At 50.7% G+C, this 25,686-nt stretch overlaps 1 protein-coding gene across 2 annotated transcripts; it reads right to left on the reverse strand.

Moving 5' to 3' along the window:
• Window positions 1-22: 22 nt before the first annotated feature.
• On the reverse strand, window positions 23-25,686 carry SARM1 (sterile alpha and TIR motif containing 1). 2 transcript variants are annotated; one of them, XM_053569283.1, is made up of 10 exons: window positions 24,243-25,686; window positions 16,405-17,023; window positions 13,954-14,166; window positions 13,657-13,748; window positions 13,300-13,535; window positions 9,666-9,768; window positions 9,404-9,593; window positions 3,896-4,017; window positions 3,673-3,776; window positions 23-2,289 (listed from the first exon to the last, which is right to left on the reverse strand). In XM_053569283.1, exons 1-10 carry the CDS (start codon window positions 24,710-24,712, stop codon window positions 2,255-2,257), a joined length of 2,184 nt encoding a protein of 727 aa, XP_053425258.1. In that variant the 5' UTR covers window positions 24,713-25,686; the 3' UTR covers window positions 23-2,254. The 2 variants fall into 2 exon arrangements, with proteins under 2 accessions (XP_053425258.1, XP_053425259.1); XM_053569284.1 differs by having other exon boundaries at window positions 23-3,776.

Here is a 25,686-nt window from a genome sequence, read left to right on the forward strand (position 1 = left end):
CGAGAGGTTGGCACTGTTGTGGCCAGCTGAGCCTCATCTGCCTCATTCTCTTCTGGGCTTCTGAGAGGTGAAAGGCTGCCAGGCTGGCATCAGCCCAGTGGATAAGCCTAGGCACAGCGCTGGCTGCACGTTCCCAAGAGGCAGCAGGTCCACTCCCTGCAGGCCCCATCATGGTTCATGGCTGCCCCAGCCCCGGCAGCGTGAGTGCATGTTCCCACTCTGCTCCTCCCCATTGCTGGGCATGTCAGCAGAGCCGTGTTCTGAGACTGTCCTGTTCCTCTGTAGGTCAACAGCAACCTGGGACCTGGAGCCGATTTCCCATATAATCCAGGGCCCCAGCTTCCCAGAGAATTCAAGGGGCCCATTTCCAGGGAGTTAGGACCGTCCTCACCCAAGGTGGAAAGCCAAATTTTTTTTTTTTTGAGACAGTCTCACTCTGTTGCCCCAGGCTAGGTGCGGTGGCATCACAGCTCACGGCAACCTCAAACTCTGGGGCTCAAGCAATCTTCTTGCCTCAGCCCCCTGAGTAGCTGGGACTACAGGTACCCACCACAACACCGGAATTTTATTTAAGACACTTGCTTTGATGAAGGCCGTCAGTTTCCCAGGCAACCCAAGCAAGGTAGTACTTGACCCTTCAAACCGGAATTGCCTCCAGGGGCTTGTTGCTGCCGTCTCTACTCCTGTTTCCTCTTGTCCTGCCAGACAGTTTCCTGCTGGAAATCATGCAGGTGAAATGGGGGTTGCCCAGGGCCAGGTGGGGCCTCCGGTTGGGAACACCAAAGCAAAGAGATGTAGTCTCCACAGGCTCCAAGAAAAGGGGAAAGGCTCTGAGAGTGTCTTTGGTGATGGCCTCTCACTAGCTATGTGACTTTGAGCAAGCCCCTACGGGTAAGTCTCTGTCAGCAATGCCCCAGTGTGTGACTGGGGGATCACATCTGGTTGGAGAAGTTAGGAAACAATTAGCTGATGCTCTGAGATTCTCCCACCTGTATATTCTAGAATGCGATGTCTCTCTTCGTGGGCCAAAGTGGGCCTTAGGGGAAGGATGACTAAATTATGGATGGACTTCTGACCTTTGAATGTCCCTGAGCAGTGCTTGCCCCTGGAAGAATTAGGGGAGGACTTAGCTGACTCTGTCACCAGCAGGGGCAGCAGCTGCAGACCAGCCAAGCAGAAAACCCTGACCCTGCAGACCTGTGTCAGAGCAAGCTTTGGGGAAGGGCCACCTCTGAGCCCTCTGTATCTGAATCAGACCTGAGGAGCAGGCCTTCATGCTTGCCCTGGCAGTCAATGGTGTCTGTCACTCCTGAACTCATCGGGCTGACTGGGAGAGGCTCATCAGCTGCTTGTGATGGGGCTGGAGGCTGGGCACTGATTCCCCAGAGAGACAGAGGAGTGAGCAAAGGTCAACCAGAAGGCCAGAGGGTGGTGGAAGCAGTGGAGCATGTGCCAGAATGAAAACTTAGCAGTACTGCCCACGGGGACTTCAGGAGGGACAGGGACTGATGAGACAGGAAGACAGACAGCGTCCCCTGGAGATACTCATGCATTGTATTGTCACTGACTGCGAGGCCTCCAGTCTGCCCGGTTCATGGCATCACACCCCAGCCCTGGGCCTGGCACTAGTGAGCCCTCATGCTGCGTGAGGAAGGGAGGATGTAGTGCAGCCAGCGTTGGGACCCAAACTGGCTGAATGGCATCTTTGGCAGGGAGGGAAGTAGAAGGAAGGGGTCCAAACCTGGGGTGAGACTTTGACTCTGATGGTGTGGCCCAAGAGCTAGGAGTAACCTGGCAAGCGTGGCAGGGAAGGGGCTAGTTGCTGAGCCAGCCTTGATGTGTGAACCCGAAGCCCTTGGGAGGGGGAAGGCAGGGCAGGTCCAGCTGCCCCACCGACTGGAGCCTGGTTTATCAGATGGAAGATACTTTCTTGCCCTGTCATCCCAGTGGAAGGAGAGGCAGAGGGGCATTCCTGCTCGCTTATTTTCTACAGCCCCTGGTCAGCCTTTCCTTGCAAAATCCTATCTCCCACCGCTAGATTCTTTGGGGCAAGGGAGAAATAACAGCCCACCTGGGGCATAGTTCCCTGGGGGCTCCTCAGGAGAGCAGTCCCACAGCAGTGTTCTGGGTGCCAGGAGGCCTCAGTCTGGATCCAGGGCTGCCACAAATAACTTGGGAAACAGGGCTTATCACTCAGGCACTCTACTCCAAGGCGTGGTCTCTGTAGTCACCACAGCAAGCCTAGTGGGTATTATCATCCCCATTCCACAGATAAGGACAGTAGAGTGCCTGGGAAATGACAAAGATTTGTGAGGGATTCATGTTCTAGAGACTTGCTGCTCAAAGCATTAGCCCTTTGGCTGGTCCTTATAGGTTGAAAAAAAGGCATCAGCATCAATTCACCTGGGAATTCATAAGAAATGCAGAGTCTCAGGCCCCGTTCCAGATCGCTTAAGTTGATTTTTTTTTTCCTTAAAGACAAAGTCTACTCTCTCGTCCAGGCTAGAGTGCCATGCCCTCAGCCTAGCTCAGCAATCACACACTCCTGGGTTCAAGTGATCCTCCTGCCTCAGCCTCCCAAGTAGCTGGGACTATAGGTACCCACCTCCATGCCTGGCTAATTTTTCTATTATTAGTAGAGACAGGGTCTTGCTTTGCTCAGGGTGGTCCTGAGCTCAAGCGATTCTCCCATCTTGGCCTCCCGGAGTGCTAGGATTATAGATGTGAGCCACCAGCCCACACCTGCTTTGAATTTTAACAAGATTCCCAGGTGATTTGAATGCACGTTAAAACTGAAGAAGCTTCCCTGGGTAATAACCTTTTCCCTTCTTCACGATCCTGCCTCTTCCCAAGGAGCTTCAGGTTCCGCCCAGGCTACTTTTGCTGTTTAGGGAGGCTACCACATTCCTGAGCAAATGAGTGGGCAGCCTTTCAGAGATGCAGGATGACAGGTTGGGCCAGACCAGGCAGAAGCCTGAGACACAGCACCAAGACCTGGGCTAAGGTAGGCTTTGAGACTTGGCCTCTCTTTGCCCAGGCCCAGGCCAAGGCCCAAGCAGGAGGTTCTTGGGTACTTTGCAGCTACAGAGTAGTCAGAACAGGGGCCAGTTTGGCCCAACCCTAGCCTTGGATATTGCAAGGGATACCACATCAGAGGAAGGCTGGGTGGGGGCACTAGATGGTTACAGGGCAAGGCCACAGAGAGGAAAGAGGTGGTGAACCCAGGCACCAGGCACAATCTGGGTGCGGAGCCATGTTGGACTCTCATCTCTGCTGGCTCCTGGGCCCAAGCTGAGAGGCCTGGGCACTGCCCTGAGTCCTGCTGGAGGCTGCAAGTCTTCACCCTCCTCAAGCCGGCTGCGGTGCCTCTAGTGCCTTCAGAACTGACCAGGGACCCTCCCCATGCCCAAGACAGAGGACATGAGGTCAGGGTCTGGGGAAGGTGTAACCCATCCCATGCCTGTGCCCTTCACTTTCCAAATACTGAGGAAGTGGGTTCAGGTGGGCCATGAAGCTGGAGACAGAGAGCCATTTCCTGAGAAGAGCCCAGGCTGTCTCAGCCCAGGGAGGCCAGTTGCAGGAGCTGTTCCTTTAGAGAGGATGATGGACATGGGAGTCACAGCAGGGCTTGGGAGCTGGGGACTGATTAGGTTGGGCCCATGGTTGCAGCACCTTCCAAACTGGTGTCAGAGCCCGCAGATGAGTCCCGGGAGGAGCGGCCCTGCAGGAAACGGATGATCTTCTCAATGGTAGCCTCCTGGTACTCGTGGGACCACCTGTTGGTACAGAGGCCACATGGGTCAGGGGGCTGGGCAGGTGCAGCTGCTAGGCCACGTGCTGCCTATTAGGGTGATTAGTACCGGCCCCCCTCAGTCCCCAGGGCCCTGTGGCTCACTTGATGCCATTGAAGGTAAGCACAGCCTGCATGTCCTCAGGCAGGACGTGGGGCTCAGGCCACTCGAAGCCATCAATGACTGGCACGATGTTCTTGCCACAGCTTAAAGCAGTCACAATCTCCTAGAGAAAGAAGAACCAGAAGGAGGAAGAGACCTCCGCCCCCATCCAGGGATCCTGGGGCCAGGCGGGCTCTAGGAAGGCCACTAGCCCAAAGTTGGACCCAAGGTGAGACCTTGGTCCCAAAGTCCACCTTCATTTCTCCCTTTCCCCTGGTAGTATAATAAAAAGATAAATATTTGGTCTTTGCCAGGGTTCCAGGCACAGAGCTCTTAAAACCTTTGGAATCTCCTGAGTGATGAGTGTCTTGTATGCTAATGAGATGATCCTAACTGGAGATGGGGATGGCCTAGAGAACTTCAGGAAGAGGCCTGGTCATCAGGAAGGTCAAGGTGTGATTAGAGGGTTGGAACTCTCAGCCCCACTCCATGACCTCTGGAGAGGGACTGGAGATTGAATTCAATCACCCACAGCCAATGATTGAATCAAATACGCCAATGTAATTATCTCCATAAAAACCCTGAAACATGGGGTCTGAAGAGCTTCCAGCTAGTGAACACATCTAGCTGCTGGGAAGGTGATACCCCTGGAGAGGGTGTGGAAGCTCTGCACCCCTCCCCTTCAGACCCTGTTCTCTGCAGCTCTTCCATTTGGTTATTCCTGAATTGTATCCTTTATAAAATAATCAAACTTAAAGCTATAATATTAAATAAATCAAACTTGATTATTAAATAATCAAACTTTAAATTATTCTGAGCCTTCAGAGGAATGTGGCTATGTGGCATGAGTTAGCCTTTGTTTGTTCCTGTAAATAATTAGGAAGACCAATGGAACCAGAGATAAGAACCCCTCAGATTGCTCAGCATCCCTTGGAATGTAGCAATCTGTAACCATTCAAATGCTGTAATATATGCATTAGTCTCACTGCAGAAAACGTAATGCTGCTCAAATTTCTGTCTCTGCCTATGTAAGTGAAACCTTGACTTCTCCACTTTGGAAGACCGGCCCCATTCATTTGGAGTTGGTACTTTCTGGCTGGCCATTCTCAAGCTTTGTGCTCACATAAATTCTATACTTAATCATATTTTCTGAATCTCATTATTTAAGGTTCACATATTAAACCACTGACAGTAAATTGCTTCCTGAATTTTGTGAGTCAGTCTAGTGAATTATTGGAGGAGTCATGGGAACACCCAAATTCGTAGCCAAATCAGACAAAAGTGCCAAGTGAGGGGCAGGTGGGGCTGAGCTCTTAAACCTGTGGAGTCTGACACTTCAGAATTGAATTGAATCGTAGGCCCAGTTGGTGTTAGAAAATTGGAGAATTAGTTGTTGGTGTGGGAAAAATGGAAGTAAAACATCATACTCCTGCATCTAGATTGACCCATCATGCAGCCCGCCAACTGTACTCCTTCCTTATTTCTTGAATCCATCTCACCCCACTGCCATCCTGTCCCAACTTCCATCATCTTTATCCCCTCACCAGAGCTCTACTCAACTACTCTTTCTCCCTCTGACTCACCCTTTCACCTAGCTAATCTTCACAAAAGGCCATGTCAATCTGATCATGTCACCCCGACTTAAACTTTAAGACTTTATTTTTTTATTTTTATTTTTTTTTCTTGAGACAGTCTCACTTTGTCGCCCTCAGTACAGTGCCGTGGAGTCACAGCCCACAGCAACCTCAAACTCTTGGGTTCAAGTGATCCTCTTGCCTCAGCTTCCCAAGTAGCTGGGACTATAGGCACCTGCCACAGTGCCCTGCTAGTTTTAGAGGTGGAGTCTCACTCTTGTTCAGGCTGGTCTTGAATTCCTGCCTTGGCTTCTCAGAGTGCCAGAATTACAGGCTTGAGCCACCGTGCTTGGCAAACTTCAAGATTCTACATGGTTGTTAGAATAAAGTCTAGACTCCTTAATGTGGCCTGTTTAAGGCTCTGTGTGGTGGGACACAGCCCACTTCTCAACCCCCACCCCTGCACTCTCCTCCAAGCCACACAGAAGAAGCTTCCCTGCCCCCTCCCCTAGATAATGCCCACTCATTTTTCTGATCTGAGCTCAATCGACACTTTTCCAGGGATGTTGTCTCCTACTTCCTTGACCGAGTCAGATCCCCCTATTATAGACTCTCATAGCTCCACATCACACATTACAGCTGCAATTAGGCTGGGGCTGGGTGAGGTGGCTCACACCTGCAATCCCAGCGCTTTGGGAGGCTGAAGTAAGAGGATCACTTGAGCCCAGAAGTTTGAGACCAGCCTGGGAATCACAGCCAGTCCCTACCTCTAAAAAAAAAAAAAAAAAAAAAATTAGCCAAGCATAGTGGCCTCCTAACTACTCATGAGGTTGAGGCAGGAATTTCACTTGAGCCCAGGAGTTAGGGGATACAGTGAGCTATGATGATACCATTGCACTTCAACCTGGGAAACACAGCAAACTCATTTCTATACAAAAGATTAATTAATGTGTAATTTACTTAATAATTATGTTCTCTATTAACATAAGAGCAGGGATCACATCTGTTTTTTACTCACCTTATATCTCAGTATCTTTCACAGAACCCTGCCCATAGTTGCTCTTGCTAAATATTTAGTGGATGGATGAATGAATGAGATGACAGTTAGGGTCTACACTCTGGAATCATCATATCTGGGTTCACATTGAGTCTCGGACACAGCTCTGTGACCTGACATAAAACTCACAGGCTCTCAAAGTTGGTTTTCTAATATATAAAATAGGGTTAATGATAGATAGTATCTTCTAGGGTTGTTGCACGGAATGTATGGAACATTCCACAGCAAGTGATTAGAACAGTGCTTAGCATACAGTGCATGCTTAATAAATAATAGGTATTATTATTTCCTCCTCTGGAAAGTGGAAATAATAAAACCTACTTCACAAGGTTGTTCTGAGGATATTACTCACTATTAATGGGGCTCTGGTAAGTGCTTATTGATTTTTTTTTCCCCTTCAAGGGGGAACACCAGGGATTGGACTTTCTTCAGTATAGTTCACTCGTGGTTTTCCATATTGATTACTCACTAAATGTGGCTTCAGGGAAAGGAGTCTTAAAACCAGAAGCAATTAAGAACTAAAAACAACCAAAGAGGGATGACGGAGCCTTTGAGATAGGTCCAAGCCAAAGGCTCTTGTTACCCTGCCTGCCTCCTACCTTCTTGCCATCTGCTGGGACAATGGGTGCCAAAAGTGTTCTTTCTGAGGACAGAACATGCATAACATGTGTAACTTCGACCAGCTCCATTTTACAGATGAAGAGAAGGAAGCCCAGAGAGGGGAAGGGACTTGCAAGTCATATATGTGCCCAGCCCAAGGCCGCCCAGGTCTCCTACTCAAGTCTTCGGAGTTCAAGTCCAGGCTGCTTCAACCAACCCCTGCTGCCTCTCTGCTGAGCATTTGGATGATCTCACCCTGCAGCAACTTATTTTGGAACTTTTAGCATTTGTTTCATCTAGGATTATACAGATCAAAAGACAGTATACATTGTTCACTGCACAGATTCATAGGCTGGCCAGAAAAGAGATAATGGCTCGTTCAAGGTCACTTAGCTGGTTAAGAATATAAACTTGATTCAAGTCAAGTCTTCTGATCCGGTAAACTTAGTAGATATGTATGGCTCTGCCAGTCATCTTGGCTTCATCAGACTCACTCATATGCTTAATCATTGATTCAATTATTCCATAAACAGTAGAGCCTTCTTTGTACTACGCACAAGATTCAGGCACCAGAAATACAGCACAAATAAGACAAGGTCTGAACTCTCAGGGAGCTCCCAGGCCTTCCTCTCTTTCTCTCAGAACCCTGCCTGCCACCTGCCGGAGCTCATCAGCCACATTCCTCCAGGGTATTTCCCTGGCCCACTGCCCTTCCACCACCCAAGCCTAGCACTCATCTCCTCCAACACCGTCTCTGGGGCTTCATCCTCTTTGCACTGTCAAACAGGACTGCATGCTAGTATCAGAGCCATCTTCGTAAAACCCAAGGCCCCAGCATCTCCCCCTGTTTCCCAGTGCTTCAAGGAAAGGACTTCTCCCTGCCTTTACACATTCATAAACTGGTACTATAGTTCTTGTTCAGGCAGTGGTGCAATGGTAAGTTTATAACAACGTGGGATGGGGGGAGGGAGGAATTCAACCAACCAACCAAACAAAATCCTGATTTGTGGTGGTTGCCAATTTCCTTGGTGTAAATACTCCCACCATGGCTGATTTCAAGCTCTATCCCAACCCCTTTCCTCCCACCCTCTCACATCTGTCATGGAATACAGAGTGGGTTCGGGAAAGCACAGGGGCTTTGGAGTCAGACAGAGTTTGAAGCCAAACTTTTCTGATTTCTACACTAGTAGTGTGGCCATGGAAAATTATTCTGCTTTTCTAGGCCTCCGTCTCTTCATCTGTGAGATGGAAAAGGCAGATGCGCATAGGTTTGGGGCACTTTTTTCATCCCTATCTTTATTCCTTTGCTCATGCTGTTCCCCCTGCCTGGGATGCCTTCCCTCCCACTCACCTAAATTCCCAAGACTCTTCTCAAGTCACACTTCCTCCATGAAGCCTACCCTGATTATTCTAGTCCTTGATGCTCTCTCTCTTCTCCATACTCTTGCAGCAAACAAGAGGTTCACCTGCCTGGCTTAGCATTTACACCAACTTGTATATGATCTAGTCATTGTGGGTGTATCTTATCTCCTCAGCTGCTGGAGGAAAAGAGCCCTATCTCAGGTAACTACTGCATCAGTTGGATCCATAATCAGCTGCAACCCCAATTCCTACAGGCTGAGTAATGATTATGGATCCATCCATCCATCCTATAAGTATTCAATGAGTTCAATGTGTCTGGTACCGAAGATCCAATGGTGAATCTATCACATGCAGTAGTTCTAATAATTATATTAATAATAATAATTGCTATTATTATTGAGCAGTTACTATGGGCCAGGCATTCTACTAAGCATTTCACAAATTCTAGCTCTTTTAATCCTTATAACAATATCCTAGGGAGTGAAACACTATTACTATCTCCATTTTTATCCTCAGTTTCCAGTAATACGTAAATCAGAGTTAAGCAACTCATCCAAGCCCAGAGCCAGGATTCAAACGCTCTGTTTTGTGCTCTCAACAAAGATTCCATTCTGCCTGTCACTATGATCTCCTGTCTCTTGCAGAAGTTATTTTTCAAAGCGTTTTCGTCCCTTTCTGACCCTCACAATCATCCTACAAGTAGGACAAGTAAGTTATTCCCATTTCGTAGATAAGAAAACTGAGGCTCAGAGAGCCTGAGTGGCTTGCTAAAGTCCTCTTATAATGAGCTGTGGCTCCTAACTTCCAGCCGGGCCCGGGAGGTGCTTTAGGACTAAATGTTGTTGGGGTACGCAGACAAGAAGGAATGGTAGGAGGACCCTGTCTCCTGGGCCACAGAGGTACAGGCCAGCACCTACCTTGTGCACCCAGTCCTTGCAGTCATGGTCCTCGATGCACTTGTCCAATGCCCCAGCTGACAGCACCAGCACGAAGTTGCGGGCACTCATGACACTCTGGATGAGTTTGTCCTCAAACTTGCCAGCTTCCAGCTTCTCCACATCAATGAAGACACTGAAGCCATGCAGCTGCAGGTGCACTTTCAAGAGGCTGAAAACAGGTCTTAGGTCATGGCCATGACCTTGCATCAAGGTCCCCAGCTGCCTGCCTGCTCCTCCTCACCTGGCCAACTGGGAGCCTGAGTTCCGGCGGTAGCTGATGAAGACATCCGGGGTGTCCCCGCTGGGCTTGCAGCCAGTGCAGGGCAGTGGGGAGTGTAGCATTTCTGAGGCAGATGCAAGAGCATGTGTGAATGGACCCCCATCACCCACCATAGGGACATCATCCCTTGGGACTCAGTTCCCTGATCAACCAGCCCTCTCAGCCCAGCCCAGCCAGGGTAGCTAGTTCCAAAAAGGGTCACTGAGGGGGCCTACAGAAAGAAAGTCATAACTCCTGGTGAGCTCCTTCCAGGAGGCAGGCATTGTGTTTTATGGACATTGATACACACTTTCATCCTTACCCTCCCTCTGGAACTCTAGACCTGCCCAGCCAGCTGCCCAGCCAGCTGTTCCAGACTCAACACATACTAGCTCTTTCCCTTGCTCCTTCTATCTAGTTTCCCACACAAAAAAGCTAGAAACCTCTGAGTACTGGGCATCAGCTTCAACTCCTATCTCTCATTCAACTAGTCAACAAATATTTAGTAAGCACTGACTGTGTGCCAGGTACTATCCATAGTGTTTGGGATATGGTAGTGAACAAAACAGACAACATTCTGCCCTCATGGAGCTGATGCTCAATACTCAGAGCCAGGCACTGTGTTCTGATGATTCTACTAAACATCCTGACTTCAGCCCCGGGACACTTCCACTGTCCAGCCTCAGCAATAGCTTCCCCTAGTCCAGCTAGGATTGCCTAGTAGAGTCCATTGTCCATAGTTACCACAGGATCTTTCTTTTTTTTCCTTTTGTTGAGTCTCACTCTGTCACCCCAGGTAGAGTGCTGTGGCATCATCATAGCTCACAGCAATCTCAGACTCCTAGGCTCAAGCAATCCTCTTGCCTCAGCCTCCCAAGTAGCTGGGATCATAAGGCTTGGTTAGTTTTTCAATTTTTTTGGAGAGACAGGGTCTTGATCTTGCCCAGGCTGGTTTCGAAATCCTGAGCTCAAGCAATCCACCCACCTCGGCCTCCCAGAGTGCTAGGATTACAGGTGTGAACCACTGTGCCCAGTCTCAGAGGATCTTTCTAAAATCCAAATATGATCATGCCTTTCCCCTGCCCCTTAAAAAATGTGCATGACTCCCTATTCCCTAGAGAAGTGATTTTTTTTTGAGACAGAGTGTCACTTTGTCACCCTTATTAGAGTGCGATAGTTTCATAGCTCACAGCAACCTCAAACTCGTGGGCACAAGCGAGTCTCTTGTCTCAGTCTCCCAAGTAGCTGGAACTACAGGCACCTGTCTCAATGCCCAGCTATGTTTTTAGAAATGGGGTCTCATGGGCAGCGCCTGTGGCTCAGAGGAGTAGGGCACTGGCCCCATATGCTTGAGGTGGCGGGTTCAAAACCAGCCCCAGCCAAAAACTGCAAAAAAAAGAGAAAGAAATGGGGTCTCATTCTGGCTCAGGCTGGTCTCGAACCTGTGAGCTCAGGCAATCCAACTGCCTCATTCTCTCAGGGTGCTAGGATTATAAGCATGAGCCACCATGCCTGGCCTCAAGAAGTAATTTTTTTTGTAAGCTATTTTCCCCCTCAGCCTCTCCTACCTGTGCAAAAATGAACTCTTAGATTTTTATTGAGAGCTGCAACATAAAAATTATAAAAGCCGACCTGCTTCAGTTGAAGCATAAGAATGGGGCTGAAGGGCGGCGCCTATGGCTCAGTGAGTAGGGTGCCGGCCCCATATGCCGAGGGTGGAGGGTTCAAACCCAGCCCCGGCCAAACTGCAATAAAAAAATAGCCGGGCGTTGTGGCAGGCGCCTGTAGTCCCAGCTGCTGGGGAGGCTGAGGCAAGAGAATCGTGTAAGCCCAAGAGTAGAGGTTGCTGTGAGCCGTGTGACGCCACGGCACTCTACCTGAGGGCGGTACAGTGAGACTCTGTCTCTACAAAAAAAAAAAAAAAAAAAAAAAGAATGGGGCTGAAGCCTATTCCCTTGTCCCTGGTAGGTGTTTGCTGAATGAATGGTTAAAATGAAATAATTCATCTTCCTGTGATATTCAGACTTAATACTCATAAACAACATTTGTCTGTTGTTCAAGCAGAAAGACAGCTTGAATCTCAGTTCTACCATCTAATGGCTTTTAATAACCTTGGGAAATGCATTTAAATTCTTTAAATCATAGTTTCATTATCTTTATAATTAACAACCACCATGGAAATGTTCCAGATTTTTGATTACAATGGAGGTTACAAAAGTCCTCAAATTGGACATTTTTCAGTGCCTCTCTTTATTCTTAAAAAAAAAAAAATTTTTTTTTTTTGCAGTTTTTGGCCGGGGCTGGGTTTGAACCTGGCATATGGGGCCAGCGCCCTACTCCTTTGAGCCATGGGCGCCACCCTATTCTTAAAAAATATTTAAAGGGGTGGGTGCAGTGACTTATGCATGTAATCCCAGCACTCTGGAAGGCTGAAACAGGTGAAATGATTGAGCTCAGGCATTTGAGATCAGCCTGAGCAAGAGCAAGAACCCGTCTCTACTAAAAATAGAAAAACTAGCCAAGTGTAGTGGTGCACGCCTGTAGTCCCAGGTACTCAAGCTGAGGCATAAAGACTGCTTGAGTCCGGGAGTTTGAGGTTGCTGTGAGTTGTGACAACACCACGGCACTCAACCCCAGGGTGACAGAAGTTTTTCAAGTTAATTTTAAAAAATGAACACCATTGCATAGAATTGATGTAGATATTAATGAGATAATATCTTAGAAACTTAATACTCTACCTAGTATATAGTAATTGATGGTAAATACTAGCTAAATAGTGAATTAGTAGATAAAAATAAATCAGCAAATAAAGAGGGTTGCTACAGCCCTAGAATTCACTGTAAAGCACCTCCAGACCCACATTTTGTAAGGTGTTGGCTAGGAGGACACATCCTTCAGGACCCCAACCCCGTGTTCCCACCCATACCCCTCTGACACTCTGCTCCTCCTACCTCCACACTTGTGCATGCCCACCCATCCTCCCTCTGCCTGGGCTGCTCTTCCTATTGCCAGCCCTGCCCTACCGCAGACATTCCTCAGGACACGGTCAGGCATCCCCTCTCTCCAAGTGGGCTCCACTTCCTCCGAGCTCCCACAGGAGTCCTGGGCATGCTTCCTGCTGGGGCCACCTCCCTGTTAATAGAGCTACCTTCCTCCTTCCCACACACCTCAGACTGGGAACTTCTTGAGGGCAAAATGTCACAACATATTTATCTGTTTCTTTTCTTTCTTTGTTTTTTTTTTAGACACACTCTGAGTAGAGTGCTGTAGCATCATGGCTCACAGCAACCTCTTGGGCTCAAGCGATTCTCTTGCGTCAGCCTCCCAAGTAGCTGGGACTACAGACGCCTGCCACAATGCCCAGCTATGTTTTAGAGACTGGGCTCTTTCTTGCTCCAACTCCTGAGCTCAGGCAATGGAGAGCTAGTATTACAGGCGAGAGCCACCGCTCCTCGCCAACATATTTATCTTTACATCCTCAGAGGCGTCCAGTCTGACACAGTGTCCATACTCAGTCATTCCACAGAGGGGATTGGCATCCACCCCGCGTCTCCCCTCCCGCCTCCAGGGATGGGGCTGGGCCGGGGTGGGTGGGGTCCCGGGTGGGAGGGCTGACCTCGGGCGGCTGCGATGATGCGGGTGCGGTGCACGCCCACGCGGATGCCACAGTCCTCCAGGAGCTGCTGCTCGGACACGCGGTGCAGCAGGGAGCGGTCCAGGCCACAGCTGACCAGGCCGTAGGTATACTGGCGGAAGCGCGGGTCCAGGCTGCCCAACCAGTCAGCCAGGTTGCTGCGGTCGCACATAGCGTAGTTGGCGAAGGTCTTGAGCTCCGTGAGCTCCCTAAAGAACCTGCACCCCAAGGAAGAGAAGGCCCTGAGGTCCAGCCTCTGGATGAGCTGGAGGGCGGTGCGGGGGGGGGCAGGTCGTTAGACACGGGCGGCGAGAGTAGGGCGAGGAGGAGGCGCCGTACCTTTTGCGAGTGATGCCCGATTTCATGCCCAGGTCGGCCTGGAGTTCCTCCTCCGTGAGTCGCAGGAGCAGGTCGCCATCCACCTGCTGCTCCTGGGGCCGGGGCCGGGTGTAAGGAAGGGGTCCCCTCCCCAGTCCCCGGACCTCAACCCAAGATTCAGGGGGAGGGAACTGGAGATGGCAGAGGAGGCCGACGGGACCCAGATGAGAGCCCGGTGACCCGGAGGGTGGCTGAGTACAGGGTCCCTACCCCCTAAAGGGCACTCTGATAGCATGCAGGCCAGGAAGGGCGCTCTACCCGGAAGCTCTCGCAGTACTGGGAAAAGCCTATCTGCTGCAGCCACATCTGGACCTCGGCCTCCTTCCAGCTGGCCACACAGGGCAGGATGGGCCGCGGCACCTCCTCGCCCAGCAGGCGCAGTGCGCGCTTGGCCAGCGCAGACTTGGTACCATTGGTGGAGTAGGAAACGAGGCGTTTCAGGCTCTGGATGGCACCGATCTCGCTGAACACCTTGGAGGGGGTGGCAAGAGGGCATCTAGAGTGCACCAGCTAGCCAGCTGTCCCCAAATGTGCCCAGTCCCTCCCCTACTGCTTCGCACTTCTGAAAGACCCACAGTCTGCCCTAGCCCTGCCTTCAGCCACCAAGTCCTGTGGATTCCCGGACTGATTTCCCCTCCTGAAGTTCTCTCAACTCTTTTTTTTTTTTTTAAATTAAATCATAGCTGTGTACATTAATGCAATCATGGGGTACAATGTGCTGGTTCTATATACAATTTGAAATATTTTCATCAAACTGGTTAACATAGCCTTCAGGGCATTTTCTCAGTTATTGCATTTATATTCTACATTTAGTAAGTTTCACATGTACCCTTGTAAATGCACTGTAGGTGTGGTCCGGCCAATTACCCTCCCTCCATCCATCCTCCCCTCTCTCCTCCCCTCCGTCTCCCCATATTCCTGGGCTATAACTGAGTCACAGCTTTCATATGAAAGCCATAAATTAGTTTCATAGTAGGGCTGAGTACATTGAATGCTTTCTTCCATTCTCAAGATACTTTGCTGAGAAGAATACGTTCCAGCTCCATCCATGTAAACATGAAAGAGGTAAAGTCTCCTGTTCTCTCAACTCTTGACCAGGTCAACTCACCTGTCTGTTCTTCAGCTTCCATCGGCCCTGAGATAAAGTCTGAGCTCCGAATATAGCCTCCAGATGGGGCACAGCACAGTCCTTGCCCACCACTCCCAGCTCATCTCACCTTGCACCAATCCACACTTGTCTGACATCCACCTCCACCCACCAAGGCTCTCACACCTCTGGGTGGGCCTACTGTGCTCCCAAACCCTTAATTCCTCCAGCCTGCAGTGGAGCTCCAAATTGATTAGCACCTCCTCCATGCAGCCTGCTTTGGCCCACAGCTTGGCCCACACCTCCAATTAGGACTTATACCACATTCTGAGAGCCACCGTCACTAGTTGATAATACAACTTCAAACAAACAAATAAATAAAACCATGATAGGCCACCCTGTAATCTTAGGACTCTGGGAGGCAGAGGTGGATGGATGGCTTGAACTCAGGAGTTCAAGACCAGTCTTAGCAAGAGCAAGACTCCAGTCGCTACAAAATAGCTGTGTGTTGTAGAGGGCACTGGTTGTCTCAGATACTTGGGAAGCTGAGGCAAGAGAATCACTTGAGCCCAAAAGTTTGAGGTTGCTGTGAGCTATAACACCACAGCACTCTACCAAGGGCAACAAAGTGAAACTCTGTCTAAAAAAGAAAAAAAAAGCCCAGGGAGAGGAACCCAGATAATCAAGGTAAGTTCACACAGCAAGTTAAAGCAGAGGGCAAAGGCTGTGGATCAGACCCTGGCCATGGGGACCCTTTGGGACTCAGGTGGGGGTTATCTGACTGACACATTGATGTCCTACCCCAAGACTCAATCTCCAGGTGCCACCTTCCCAGACTCAGATGGCTAAACTGCCCCCTGAAGCTCACCAGCTGGGCATCTCTCCAGCACCTCAAACTCCATACACCCCACTGAACTCACTTTCTTGCCACTTTCTGCCAGTCCTAATTCCATCTCTCTCTCTTTTTCTTTTTTTTTGTAGAGACAGAGTCTCACTTTATGGCCCTCGGTAGAGTGCTGTGGCCTCACACAGCTCACAGCAACCTCCAGCTCCTGGGCTTAAGCGATTCTCTTGCCTCAGCCTCCCGAGTAGCTGGGACTACAGGCGCCCGCCACAACGCCCAGCTATTTTTTGGTTTTAGTTTGGCTGGGGCCGGGTTTGAACCCGTCAACCTCGGTATATGCGGCCGGCGCCCTACTCACTGAGCCACAGGCGCCACCCCTAATTCCATCTCTTAAACACCCCCTGAATGTGCTGTTCCTGGCTGCTGCTGACACTCCTGCCTCCACCATCTCAATGCCTCTCCCTCAAGTCACAGCCTCCTTTGGGTCCCCTCACCTCCAATCTCACCCTTTCCATACAGCAGCCAGGATGATCTTTGTAAAACACAAGTGCCCCCCTCTTAAAAACTCAGTGTCTTCCTCTTGCCCCCAAAGACCAAGTTGAAACGTTATGAGTCTTGTCTTTGAGACATTCCCTCAACGGTTGAGACCGTTCCCTCAACTTAGTCTTCATCGAATTCTCATGTGAACTTCAAGTCCCTGTTGAATGTCACTTCCTCTGGGGAGCCTTCCCAGAGGCTCTCTCCACCCTGACCCGCCCTCCTCCCTCCCTGCACCCACCTTCGTCTTTCCTTGCAGGCTCTTGATGGCAGCCTCCGCGCAGAGGTAGAAAGCCCCGATGCACTGCGCTTCCAAGCGTGACGAATCGAGCAGCGGCACCAGGCGCTGCAGGTCGTCTGGCCCGCGGCCCTGGCTTGTGTCGCTGGCGTCCACCAGGCAGCGGGCGAAGCGGCCGGGGTCTAGCGAAGCCACAAGCGGCTCCACGAGCGCCAGAGTCCCCGAACGCTCCACCTCGCGCTCCACCTCCTTGTTGGTTGCCAACACCGCCACCGCCAGGCAAGCATGCAGTCGCAGCAGCTCGTCCTCCTTGGAGAAGGCGAGCGGGAAGAGCCACTCCGCGGCGCGCTTCTCCACCATGCGCCGCTGCACCGCCTGGCCCCCGTGCAGCGCGCAGTTGGCCAGAGCCAGCGCGCAGTGGCGCAGCAGCGCGGGGTCCGTGCGTCGGCACCAGTACAGCACCGCGTCCAGGCCGCCGGCAGCCACCAGCTGTTGGCACGTCTCCTCCGAGTGCTTGAACATGTGCTCTAAGATGCCCGCCACGCTCCGCGCCAGCTCCAGGGGTTCGCGCTCCTTTGCCAAGTTCAGGATCACGCCCAGCCCGATGCGCGCCACTCGGTCCCTGCCAGAGAAAATGGAAGGGGATGCTGGAGTTGCCCGCCTGGGGCCTGGTCTCTTACCCTCTCTGGACCTGGTCAGTGTCCTGTGGGGGACAGCATTATCCTCTCTGCCTCCTGCATTCACCTCTTGCCCTGGGAGAACCAGACTTTTCAGTTTATAGGGGTGCTCTATCCTGGCCACGCACATTCCCTGACTCCCCGCCCCCTTCTCCTCTTGAGAAGCAGGAGTGTAGTGGTTAAGAAACTAGTTGGCAGCAGATCCCCGGGGTCCTTGTTTCTTTCTTTCTTTCTTTTTTTTTTTTTTTGTAGAGACAGAGTCTCACTGTACCGCCCTCGGGTAGAGTGCCGTGGCGTCACACGGCTCACAGCAACCTCTTAACTCTTGGGCTTACGCGATTCTCTTGCCTCAGCCTCCCGAGCAGCTGGGACTACAGGCGCCCGCCACAACGCCCGGCTATTTTTTGGTTGCAGTTTGGCCGGGGCTGGGTTTGAACCCGCCACCCTCGGCATATGGGGCTGGCGCCCTACTCACTGAGCCACAGGCGCCGCCCCCTTTTTTTTTTTTTTTTTTTTTTTTTTTTGAGACAGTCTCACTATGTTGCCCTCGTTGCTGTGGCATCACAGCTCACAGCAACCTCTAACTCTTGGGCTAAGTGATTCTCTTGCCTCAGCCCCCCAAGTAGCTGGGACTATGGGCTCCTGCCACAAAGCCAGGCTATTTTTTTGTTGCGGTTGTTTAGCTGGTCCGAGCCGAGCCGGGTTCTAACCTGCCACCCTCGGTGAATGTGGCTGGCGCCCTAATCACAGTGCTATGGGCGCCAAGCCACCTGGGGTTCTGGTTTCTTATCTGCCATTTTCTATTTTCTAACTCTGCTATTTTCTAAGGACCTTGGACACCTTCCTTTATCTCTCCATTTCAGTTAGGAAAATAAAACTACCTGCCTCACAGGATTATTATCAAGACTAATGAGATAAAACATGTAAAGTGCTCAGCAGACCGATTGACACATGGTAAAAACTCAACAAATGTTAGCTTATTCTCATCTGAAGTATCACTGCAAGTACACCACTCTCACCATTGCCTTCATTTTTTCTTTTTTTTGTAGAGACAGAGTCTCACTTTATGTCCCTCGGTAGAGTGCCAGGGCATCACAGCTCACAGCAACCTCCAACTCTTGGGCTTAAGCGATTCTCTTGCCTCAGCCTCCCAAGTAGCTGGGACTACAGGCGCCCGCCACAACACCCGGCTATCACCATTGCCTTCAAATTTGTCCTCACTCCATGCCCTGTGACTGGGGCGTATTTATTCATTCAACAAATGTTTGAGGACCTACTGTCTGTCAGCCACGGTGCTAAGGGTTGAGGTTAAACTAAGAGTCGCCTGGGCTAATCCTCAGCTGCTGTCGGGGAGACAATCAAGCAAGTAAATGATGAGTGGACAGGGTCACAGGGAATGGCCAGGACGCTAGCAAGTCCAGATGATGTAATGGAGTGTGCCCGGTGGAGGGATGTGTCTGAGGAGGTGACACCTGAGAGCTTAATGTTGAGGAACCCCTGCCTGCAAGTATTTGGGAATGGAGCATAACAGGCAGAGAGAAGAGCGAGGGTGAAAGCCCGGGAGGTGATGAGCTGGTGTGTTGAGGAATAGAAAGGTCAGAGGTATTGCAATGTCTAAAACTAACGAAGAAAAATACATGATCAACAAAAGAGTCACATATATTGGCTCGGTGCCTACAGCTTAGTGGTTAGGGGACCGGCCACAAGCACAGGGCTGGTGGTTTCAAACCTGGCCCAGCCCAGGCCTACCAAACAACAGTGACAACAAAAATAACTGGGCGTGTGGCGGGCGCCTGTAGTCTCAGCTACTTGGGACGCTGAGGCAAGAGAATAGCTTAAGCCTAATAGTTTGAGGTTGCTGTGAGCTGTGACGCCACGACACTCCACTGAGGGCGACATAGTGAGACTCTGTTTCCAAAAAAAAAGAAAAAGGATTCACATATGGAATATATTACATAATATTCAGGGCCAGGCTAGGTGGCTCTTGCCTGTAATCTTGGGATTATAAGAGGCCAGGCAGAAGAATTACTTGAGCTCAGGAGTTCAAGACCAGCCTGAGCAAGAGCAGGACCCTTCTCTACTAAAAAAAGAAAAAGAAAAGGCTCGGTGCCCATAGCACAGTGTTTACAGAGCCAGCCATGTACACTGAAGGTAGCGAGTTCAAACCCAACCCAGGCCAGCTAAACAACTATAACAAAAAAATAGCTGGGCGGGCGGCGCCTGTGGCTCAGTGAGTAGGGCGCCAGCCCCATATGCCGAGGGTGGCGGGTTCGGACCCAGCCCCGGCCAAACTGCAACAAAAAAATAGCCGGGCGTTGTGGCGGGCACCTGTAGTCCCAGCTGCTCGGGAGGCTGAGGCAAGAGAATCGTGTAAGCCCAGGAGCTGGAGGTTGCTCTGAGCTGTGTGACGCCACGGCACTCTACCCGAGGGCGGTACGGTGAGACTCTGTCTCTACAAAAAAAAAAAAAAAAAAAATAGCTGGGCATTGTGGCGGGCGCCTGTAGTCCCAGCTACTTGGGAGACTGAGGCAAGAGAATCGCTTAAGCCCCAGAGTTTGAGGTTGTTGTGAGCTGTGATGCCACAGCACTCTACCGAGGGTGACAGTGTAAGACTGTCTCAAAAAAAAAAACAAAAAGAAGAAGAAAAAATATTAGCTAGGTTATGGCAGGTGCCTATAATTCCAGTATTCAGGAGGGTGAAACAGGAATATAACTTTAACCCAGGATTTTGAGGTTGCTGTGAGCTGGGCTGATGCCCCAGCACTGTAACCTGGGCAACAGAGACTGTGTCTCAAAAAAACATATATATTCCAAGATCAGTGCTGAGTGCTTTTTGGGCCATCTCCATGCATTTGCACTTTATTTTGTGTCAAATGGGAAGCCATAGAAAAGCTTCAGGAAGGAGATTGACCTGTTCGTCTGTGGGTTTTAGGAAACCCACTTTGGCTGTTGTGAATAGGACAGGTTTGAGAGAGAGCCTGAAGGTCAGCTCAGCAGGGAGGAGAGTTGTCACTCTGTAGGAAGAGGTGCAGACTTCTTGTCTTACTGACCTCCAATGATGTCCTCCACAGGTAATGGTACACCCAAAGACATAGAGGCCTAGCCAGCCATGGAGTCCTTGTCCTGTGGGCACCACAGTGACCAAAGTGCATGAGACTTGGTGTCCATTGCAGGGTCCAGCTGAGTCCAGAACATGCCATAAGAGCAGTGCAGCTTTTCTCAGCTGAGCACTCAACTTCCCTGCATCCTGTCTTCAAAGGAATAGATGGGCCCTGATCATCCACTGGGTCAATTGGAACTGCAGATATTCCTTTTACCAATGAGCAAACCAAAGCTCAGAGAGGTTAATGACATGCCCAGGGTCACACAGCTCTGGGAGGCATATCTGGGATTTGAACCCATGTGAGTTTGTCTCCAGGGTTTAAGATCCTTCATCTTCATTTTGTGCTTCCAGACATCTGATGACATAAACTTCTAGAATATTAGAGCCAAGATGTACTTAAGAAATCATCCCCTTCATTTTCACAGGACTAATTTAAGGCCCAGTGAAGGGAAGGAGTTGCTTAGAAGTACCTGGCACCTTTACAGAGTTGAACTCTGCGCTGTTGTGAGAACCATTAACTCAGCTCTCAAGTATTCTGTGGTCTGAGAGACTGTGGGTCTGGTGAAATTGGCACATCTTTTGGAGTCACACAGATCTGGGTTCAAATCCCAGCTCTAACAGAGGGGAAAAGTGTGTGTATATAATACATGCAGATATATGGAAATGAATGTATTTGCATAGACTCTCTGGAAGGATATGCAAGAAACTTGTTATAGTGATTCGCCTTCAGGTAAGGGGTCTAAACGGGAAGAACTTTTCTTGTGCCTTTGCATTTTTGAATGTATGTGCAAAAGCTTTCTGTTTTTTAAAAACCTGTCTCCTCCATTATTATTGCATATTCTTGGGAAATCCACTTAGCCTCTCTGAGGATACATTTATTAATTAAATTGAGAGGACTAGCAGTCCAATGGGGCTTTCATTGGATGTTGTGGGCCCAGGTTCAAAAAATCCTAACCTGAGCTAGGCACAGTGGCTCAGGACTATAATCCTAGTGCTTAAGGAGGCCAAGGCAGGAAGATCGCCTGAGGTCAGGAATTTGAGATCTGCCTGTGCAAGAGTGAGACCTTGTCTCTACTAAAAAATTTAAAAATTAGCTGGGTGTTGTGGCAGGCACCTGTAGTCCCAGCTATGTGGAGGCTAAGGCAGGAGGATTGCTTGGGCCCAGGAGTGTGAGGTTTCTGTGAGCTAGGTTGAGGGCATGGCACTCTAGCACAGGTGACAAAGTGAGACTCTATCTCAAAAAAGGAAGGAAGGAAGGAAGACCTTACCCTGTTGGACTTCTGGTAATTGGAGGTGAGGAAAACCGTGATATAGACTCTTGGGTAGTGGGTGCAGTAGCACCCTGGGAAGAAGAAAGCAAGAAGTGAAATGGCAAAAGGGGTCAGCATACTGATGGAAGAACCTTGTTTAATCAAAGGCAGTGGGGGTAGGGCATGGTGGCTCATGCCTGTAGTCCCAGCACTTGAGAGGTGGAGGTGGGTGGATTGCCTGAGCTCCCAGGTTCGAGACCAGCCTACGCCAGAGCGAGACCTCGTCTCTAAAAATAGCTGGGCATTGTGGTAAGTACCTATAGTCCCAGCTACTTGGGAGGCTGAGGCAAGAGAATCATGTAAGCCCAGGAGTTTGAGGTTGCTGCGGTATCATGAGGTTGCTGTGAGCTATGATACCACAGCACTCTACCAAGGGTGACAAAGAAAGACTTTGTCTCAAAAAAAAAAAAAATTTAGAGGCAATGGGGGCTTGACTGGTGAAGGAGGAAAAAGGTTTCATAAACAAAAATTCTCAGTGTGTCTCTGCCCTTCTCTCCCTTCCAACACTGTCCTCAGTCTATAAGGGTGCAGAGACTTCACCTCTCTTTGGAAGTACAGTAGAACCTCCATAGTTGACCACCTCCTAGGTCAATAATTGAGTTGACCTAACTTTCATGGACCAGACATACACCACATGTACATATCAGGACAGTAGGCCTAGTTACTTATGTTGACCACCTCTGTATCTTGACCTGTTTGTTACAGTCCCTTGGGTGGTCAACTTACAAAGGTTCTACTATATTTTGAGCTCCATCCGGAGCACTGTGCTCTGTCCTTGGTCCTGAAGCAACACCCAAATCAGCCATGATATTTCTTGAGACCAGGAACACCAGTTAATGACTCATAGTAACTCTGAACCAGGTAAGGATCCTAATTTTACTCTATTTTCCTGAGGCAGGGTCTTGCTTTGCCTCCTAGGTAGAGTGCAGTGGTATCATCATAGCTCAAGCTCCTGGGCTTAAATGATCCTCCTGCCTCAGCCTCCCAAGTAGCTGAAACTAGAGGTATGCATTACACCTGCCTAATTTTTCTATTTTTAGTAGAGATGGTGTCTCACTCTTGCTCACACCGGTCTCCAGCAAACTCCTGGCCACAAGCAATCCTCCTGCCTCAGACTTCCAGAGTGCTGGGATTACAGGCATGAGCCACCATACCTGGCCAAAGATCATCATTTATTTTATTTTATTTATTTATTTATTTTGAGACAGAGTCTCAAGCTGTCACCCTGGGTACTGTGCTGTGGCATCACAGCTCACAGCAACCTCAAACTCCTGGGCTCAAGCCATTCTCTTGCCTCAGCTTCCCAAGTAGCTGGGACTACAGGCGCCCGCCACAATGCCCGGCTATTTTGTTGTTTGGGCTGGCCCCGGCCGGGTTCAAACCCACCAGCCTCAGAGTATCGGGCCAGCGCCCTACCCACTGAGCTACAGGTGCCGCCCAAGATCATCATTTTTAACCCTGAGAAATATCAGTATTGTTTGCATCTTGCACCCTTCCTCTTTCTACAATGCTGCACCCAAGGGTTCTAGCTGGAGTTCTAGGTTCTGGTTGGAGTTTCCCCACCCCCCATATCAAGTCTACAAGGCATACTCGCCAACCGTGGCCCACCACACCCAGTGACCACACATTCCATTTGCTAGTCTCCCAGCTAGACCCTTCCTTATCAAGGCCCTGGTGTCAGATGGAAGGGTGGTGACTTACTAAATATCCAGAACCCTATGGTGGTCTTCCGACATAAATTGCTTCATTTGTACATTTTTGATAGTTGTATCATTTCCACTAATCACAAGGTAATTTTTTTCTTTTTGAAAATGGCATCACACTTGTGAGAGCTGCTTGAGCTGAAAGTGACTCTTCCAAAACTTTTCTAAATTTTGAGGAGCCTGAGACTTCAGCTTGAGAATGGAATATGACAGTTTGGTTTGCTCTGGCATCAGGGGGGAGGGAAAGCAGTCCTCAGGGGTCTTCCTACTCCAGGGGAGAGCCCACAGGGCAGACATGAGTGGCACCCAGGCCTCAGTTTGGTTTTCCACTCACTGTATCTTGGTACCATGTGTGGCAAGGGAGAAAGACACATTCTGTCTGGCCCCTGCACCCCAGTGTCCTCTTCCCCCATGCATTCATATCAGCAGAAAAACGTCTGTTCTTTGTCAGCAGCTGCAGAATGAGATCATGTCTGGTCCATTACGTGGAGCAGAAGGAAGAGGACGAAGCAGGAAGTGGATTGGGGCAGCAAGAAGAGAGTAAGCAACCTCAGGCCAGCACTCATTTTAGCCTGGGGGTGTAGGGAAAGAGAGGTCTCCCTCCATTTTTCTTTGTTCCCTTCCTCTCCCGGTGGGAGAGCAGGAGATGAGGGGGAGAGGTGTTAAGATGGGCACCCAGGCAGGCCTGTGGGGAGGAGGGCTGTGGGTTTAGGGGGACACTGGCAACAGGATGCATCTCCATCCATAGAACTCAGGACAGGATCTTGTTCTACTTCATTCCTTCTCTCCCTATCTCTATCCCCGTCCCACAGACCTGAGGGTGAATCCCAGCTGCACCCTTAGTCCAGCGTGTGTGAATGCTGGGTCAGTCATTAAGCTTCCCTGAGCCTCAATTTCCTCATTTGTAAAATGGACATGTTGATCCCTAACAGAGAAGCAGGGAAGGGAGGCAGGCACAGCGTGAGGTACACAGCAGACCCAGGGACTCGACCACCCTTGCCCCCCACACCACGCGGAGCTCTCCCCTTCCCCAGACCGGCGGCCTCACCTGTTCTCAGCCACCAGGATCTGCTCCAGCAGGCGAGCGGCCTGCACTCGAGTCTCCAGCTCAGGCGCCTGCAGAAGCCGCAACAGCAGATCGAGGCCACCGTCCAGGCGGATGGCGTCACACAGACCCTGGGCCACTTCGCGGCCCACGGACGGCAGCAGCCAGGCTTCCTCCACCAGCTGAAAGATCTCGGCCAAGCTGGCACCCACTGCCCGCGCGCCGCCCGCCTGCTTCAGCGCAGACAGCACCTGCTGCAACTCGGGCAGTGCACGCTCCAGGGCGCCTTGCACCTCGCTGCCCACCCCAGGTGACACTTCGCGGGGACCGCGGCCGCCGGCAGCCCACCACGGCCCCGCGCCACTGCCCCCATCCGGCCCTGGCACCGTCAGCCGCTCGGCTCCCGGCCGTGGGCCCGACATGGCAAAGAAGCGGCACAGCTTGTAGGCGGAGAGGAGCAGCGTCAGGACCATGGGCACCAGCCTGCCGGGGACATTCCTGGCTCGGAGGAACGGGGCAGGGCGGAGAGACTTGGGCCTTGGGAAAAGGGCGACCCGCGAGGGGACCAAGAGAAAGAAGATTCAGGACGCAGGATTGAAGAGAAGGGTACCAGGCCGGGGCGTCGGCCAGAAGTTTGGGGAAGGAGTGAGGGCAGGGTGAGGGCTCAGAGGTTGGGGAAAAGGATGCAGGCCTAGATGCAGGAAGAGGGCAGGAGGAGAGAGCCGGGAGGTGAGAAAGGGATGAAGACACCTGAGGGCAGCGGAGGTTGCCTACCGAACAAAGCGCGGCTGGAGCTGGGGCTCTGCGGGGCTGAAGGATGCTCCGCAGCAGCCACGCCCCTGAGCAGCTGCGCTCCACAACCGGATGCCCAGACTCTGGATCTCGCGAGGCCCCGCCCCTGCCCCTGAAGCTCCACCCCTAAGTCTGTCTCCAGCCACGCCCACGCCCTGGTCAGGCCTCTTCCCTCTAGTGGATCCCCGCCCCCAGCGTTGGATGTGGGGGAAGGGAGTGGAGAGCGAGAGGGCTGTCTCCTTTTTCCATCCCCCTCTCCTGTGACACTGCTACATGGGAGTTAACGCCGCTCCGTGGCCTCTCTCCTACTAGTGGTCAAAGCAATAGTAATAACGATTCTGTACAACCCTCAAAACCCTTTTATGCCTGTATCTCAGCTAAGCCTCGCAACACGCCTATGGAGTAGGGACTTTTATAAAAGTGTTCCTTTTATAGCTGATGCAACTGAAGCTGCCAGAGAAGAGATTGGCCAAAGTCACACACCCCTCTTATTACAGAAGAGAAAAATTCAGTTGAAAACTCAGGATCACTTCATTCAGGTGGTAGGAAGACTTCAAAAGGTCTGTGGATGCCTGAAATTGGGCACAAAATCTGGTGTTCTGTGCCAGCGGGCATTTTCTGGGTAGAGGGATGATATTCATGACAGTTTAAAAGT

Source organism: Nycticebus coucang, chromosome 18, assembly GCF_027406575.1.
Source record: "Nycticebus coucang isolate mNycCou1 chromosome 18, mNycCou1.pri, whole genome shotgun sequence".
Classification (NCBI taxonomy): domain Eukaryota; kingdom Metazoa; phylum Chordata; class Mammalia; order Primates; family Lorisidae; genus Nycticebus; species Nycticebus coucang.

What these genes read in the sequence shown, in the direction of transcription:
- SARM1 (XM_053569283.1), bottom strand. Translation starts at nt 24,712, where the DNA reads ATGGTCCTGACGCTGCTCCTCTCCGCCTACAAGCTGTGCCGCTTCTTT. An exon ending in GCCTGCAAGGAAAGACGAAG is followed by an intron (nt 14,167 to 16,404) that starts GTGGGTGCAGGG and finishes ACCCCCTCCAAG; the next exon opens with GTGTTCAGCGAGATCGGTGC. An exon ending in TCAGGCTCCCAGTTGGCCAG is followed by an intron (nt 9,594 to 9,665) that starts GTGAGGAGGAGC and finishes ACCTGTTTTCAG; the next exon opens with CCTCTTGAAAGTGCACCTGC.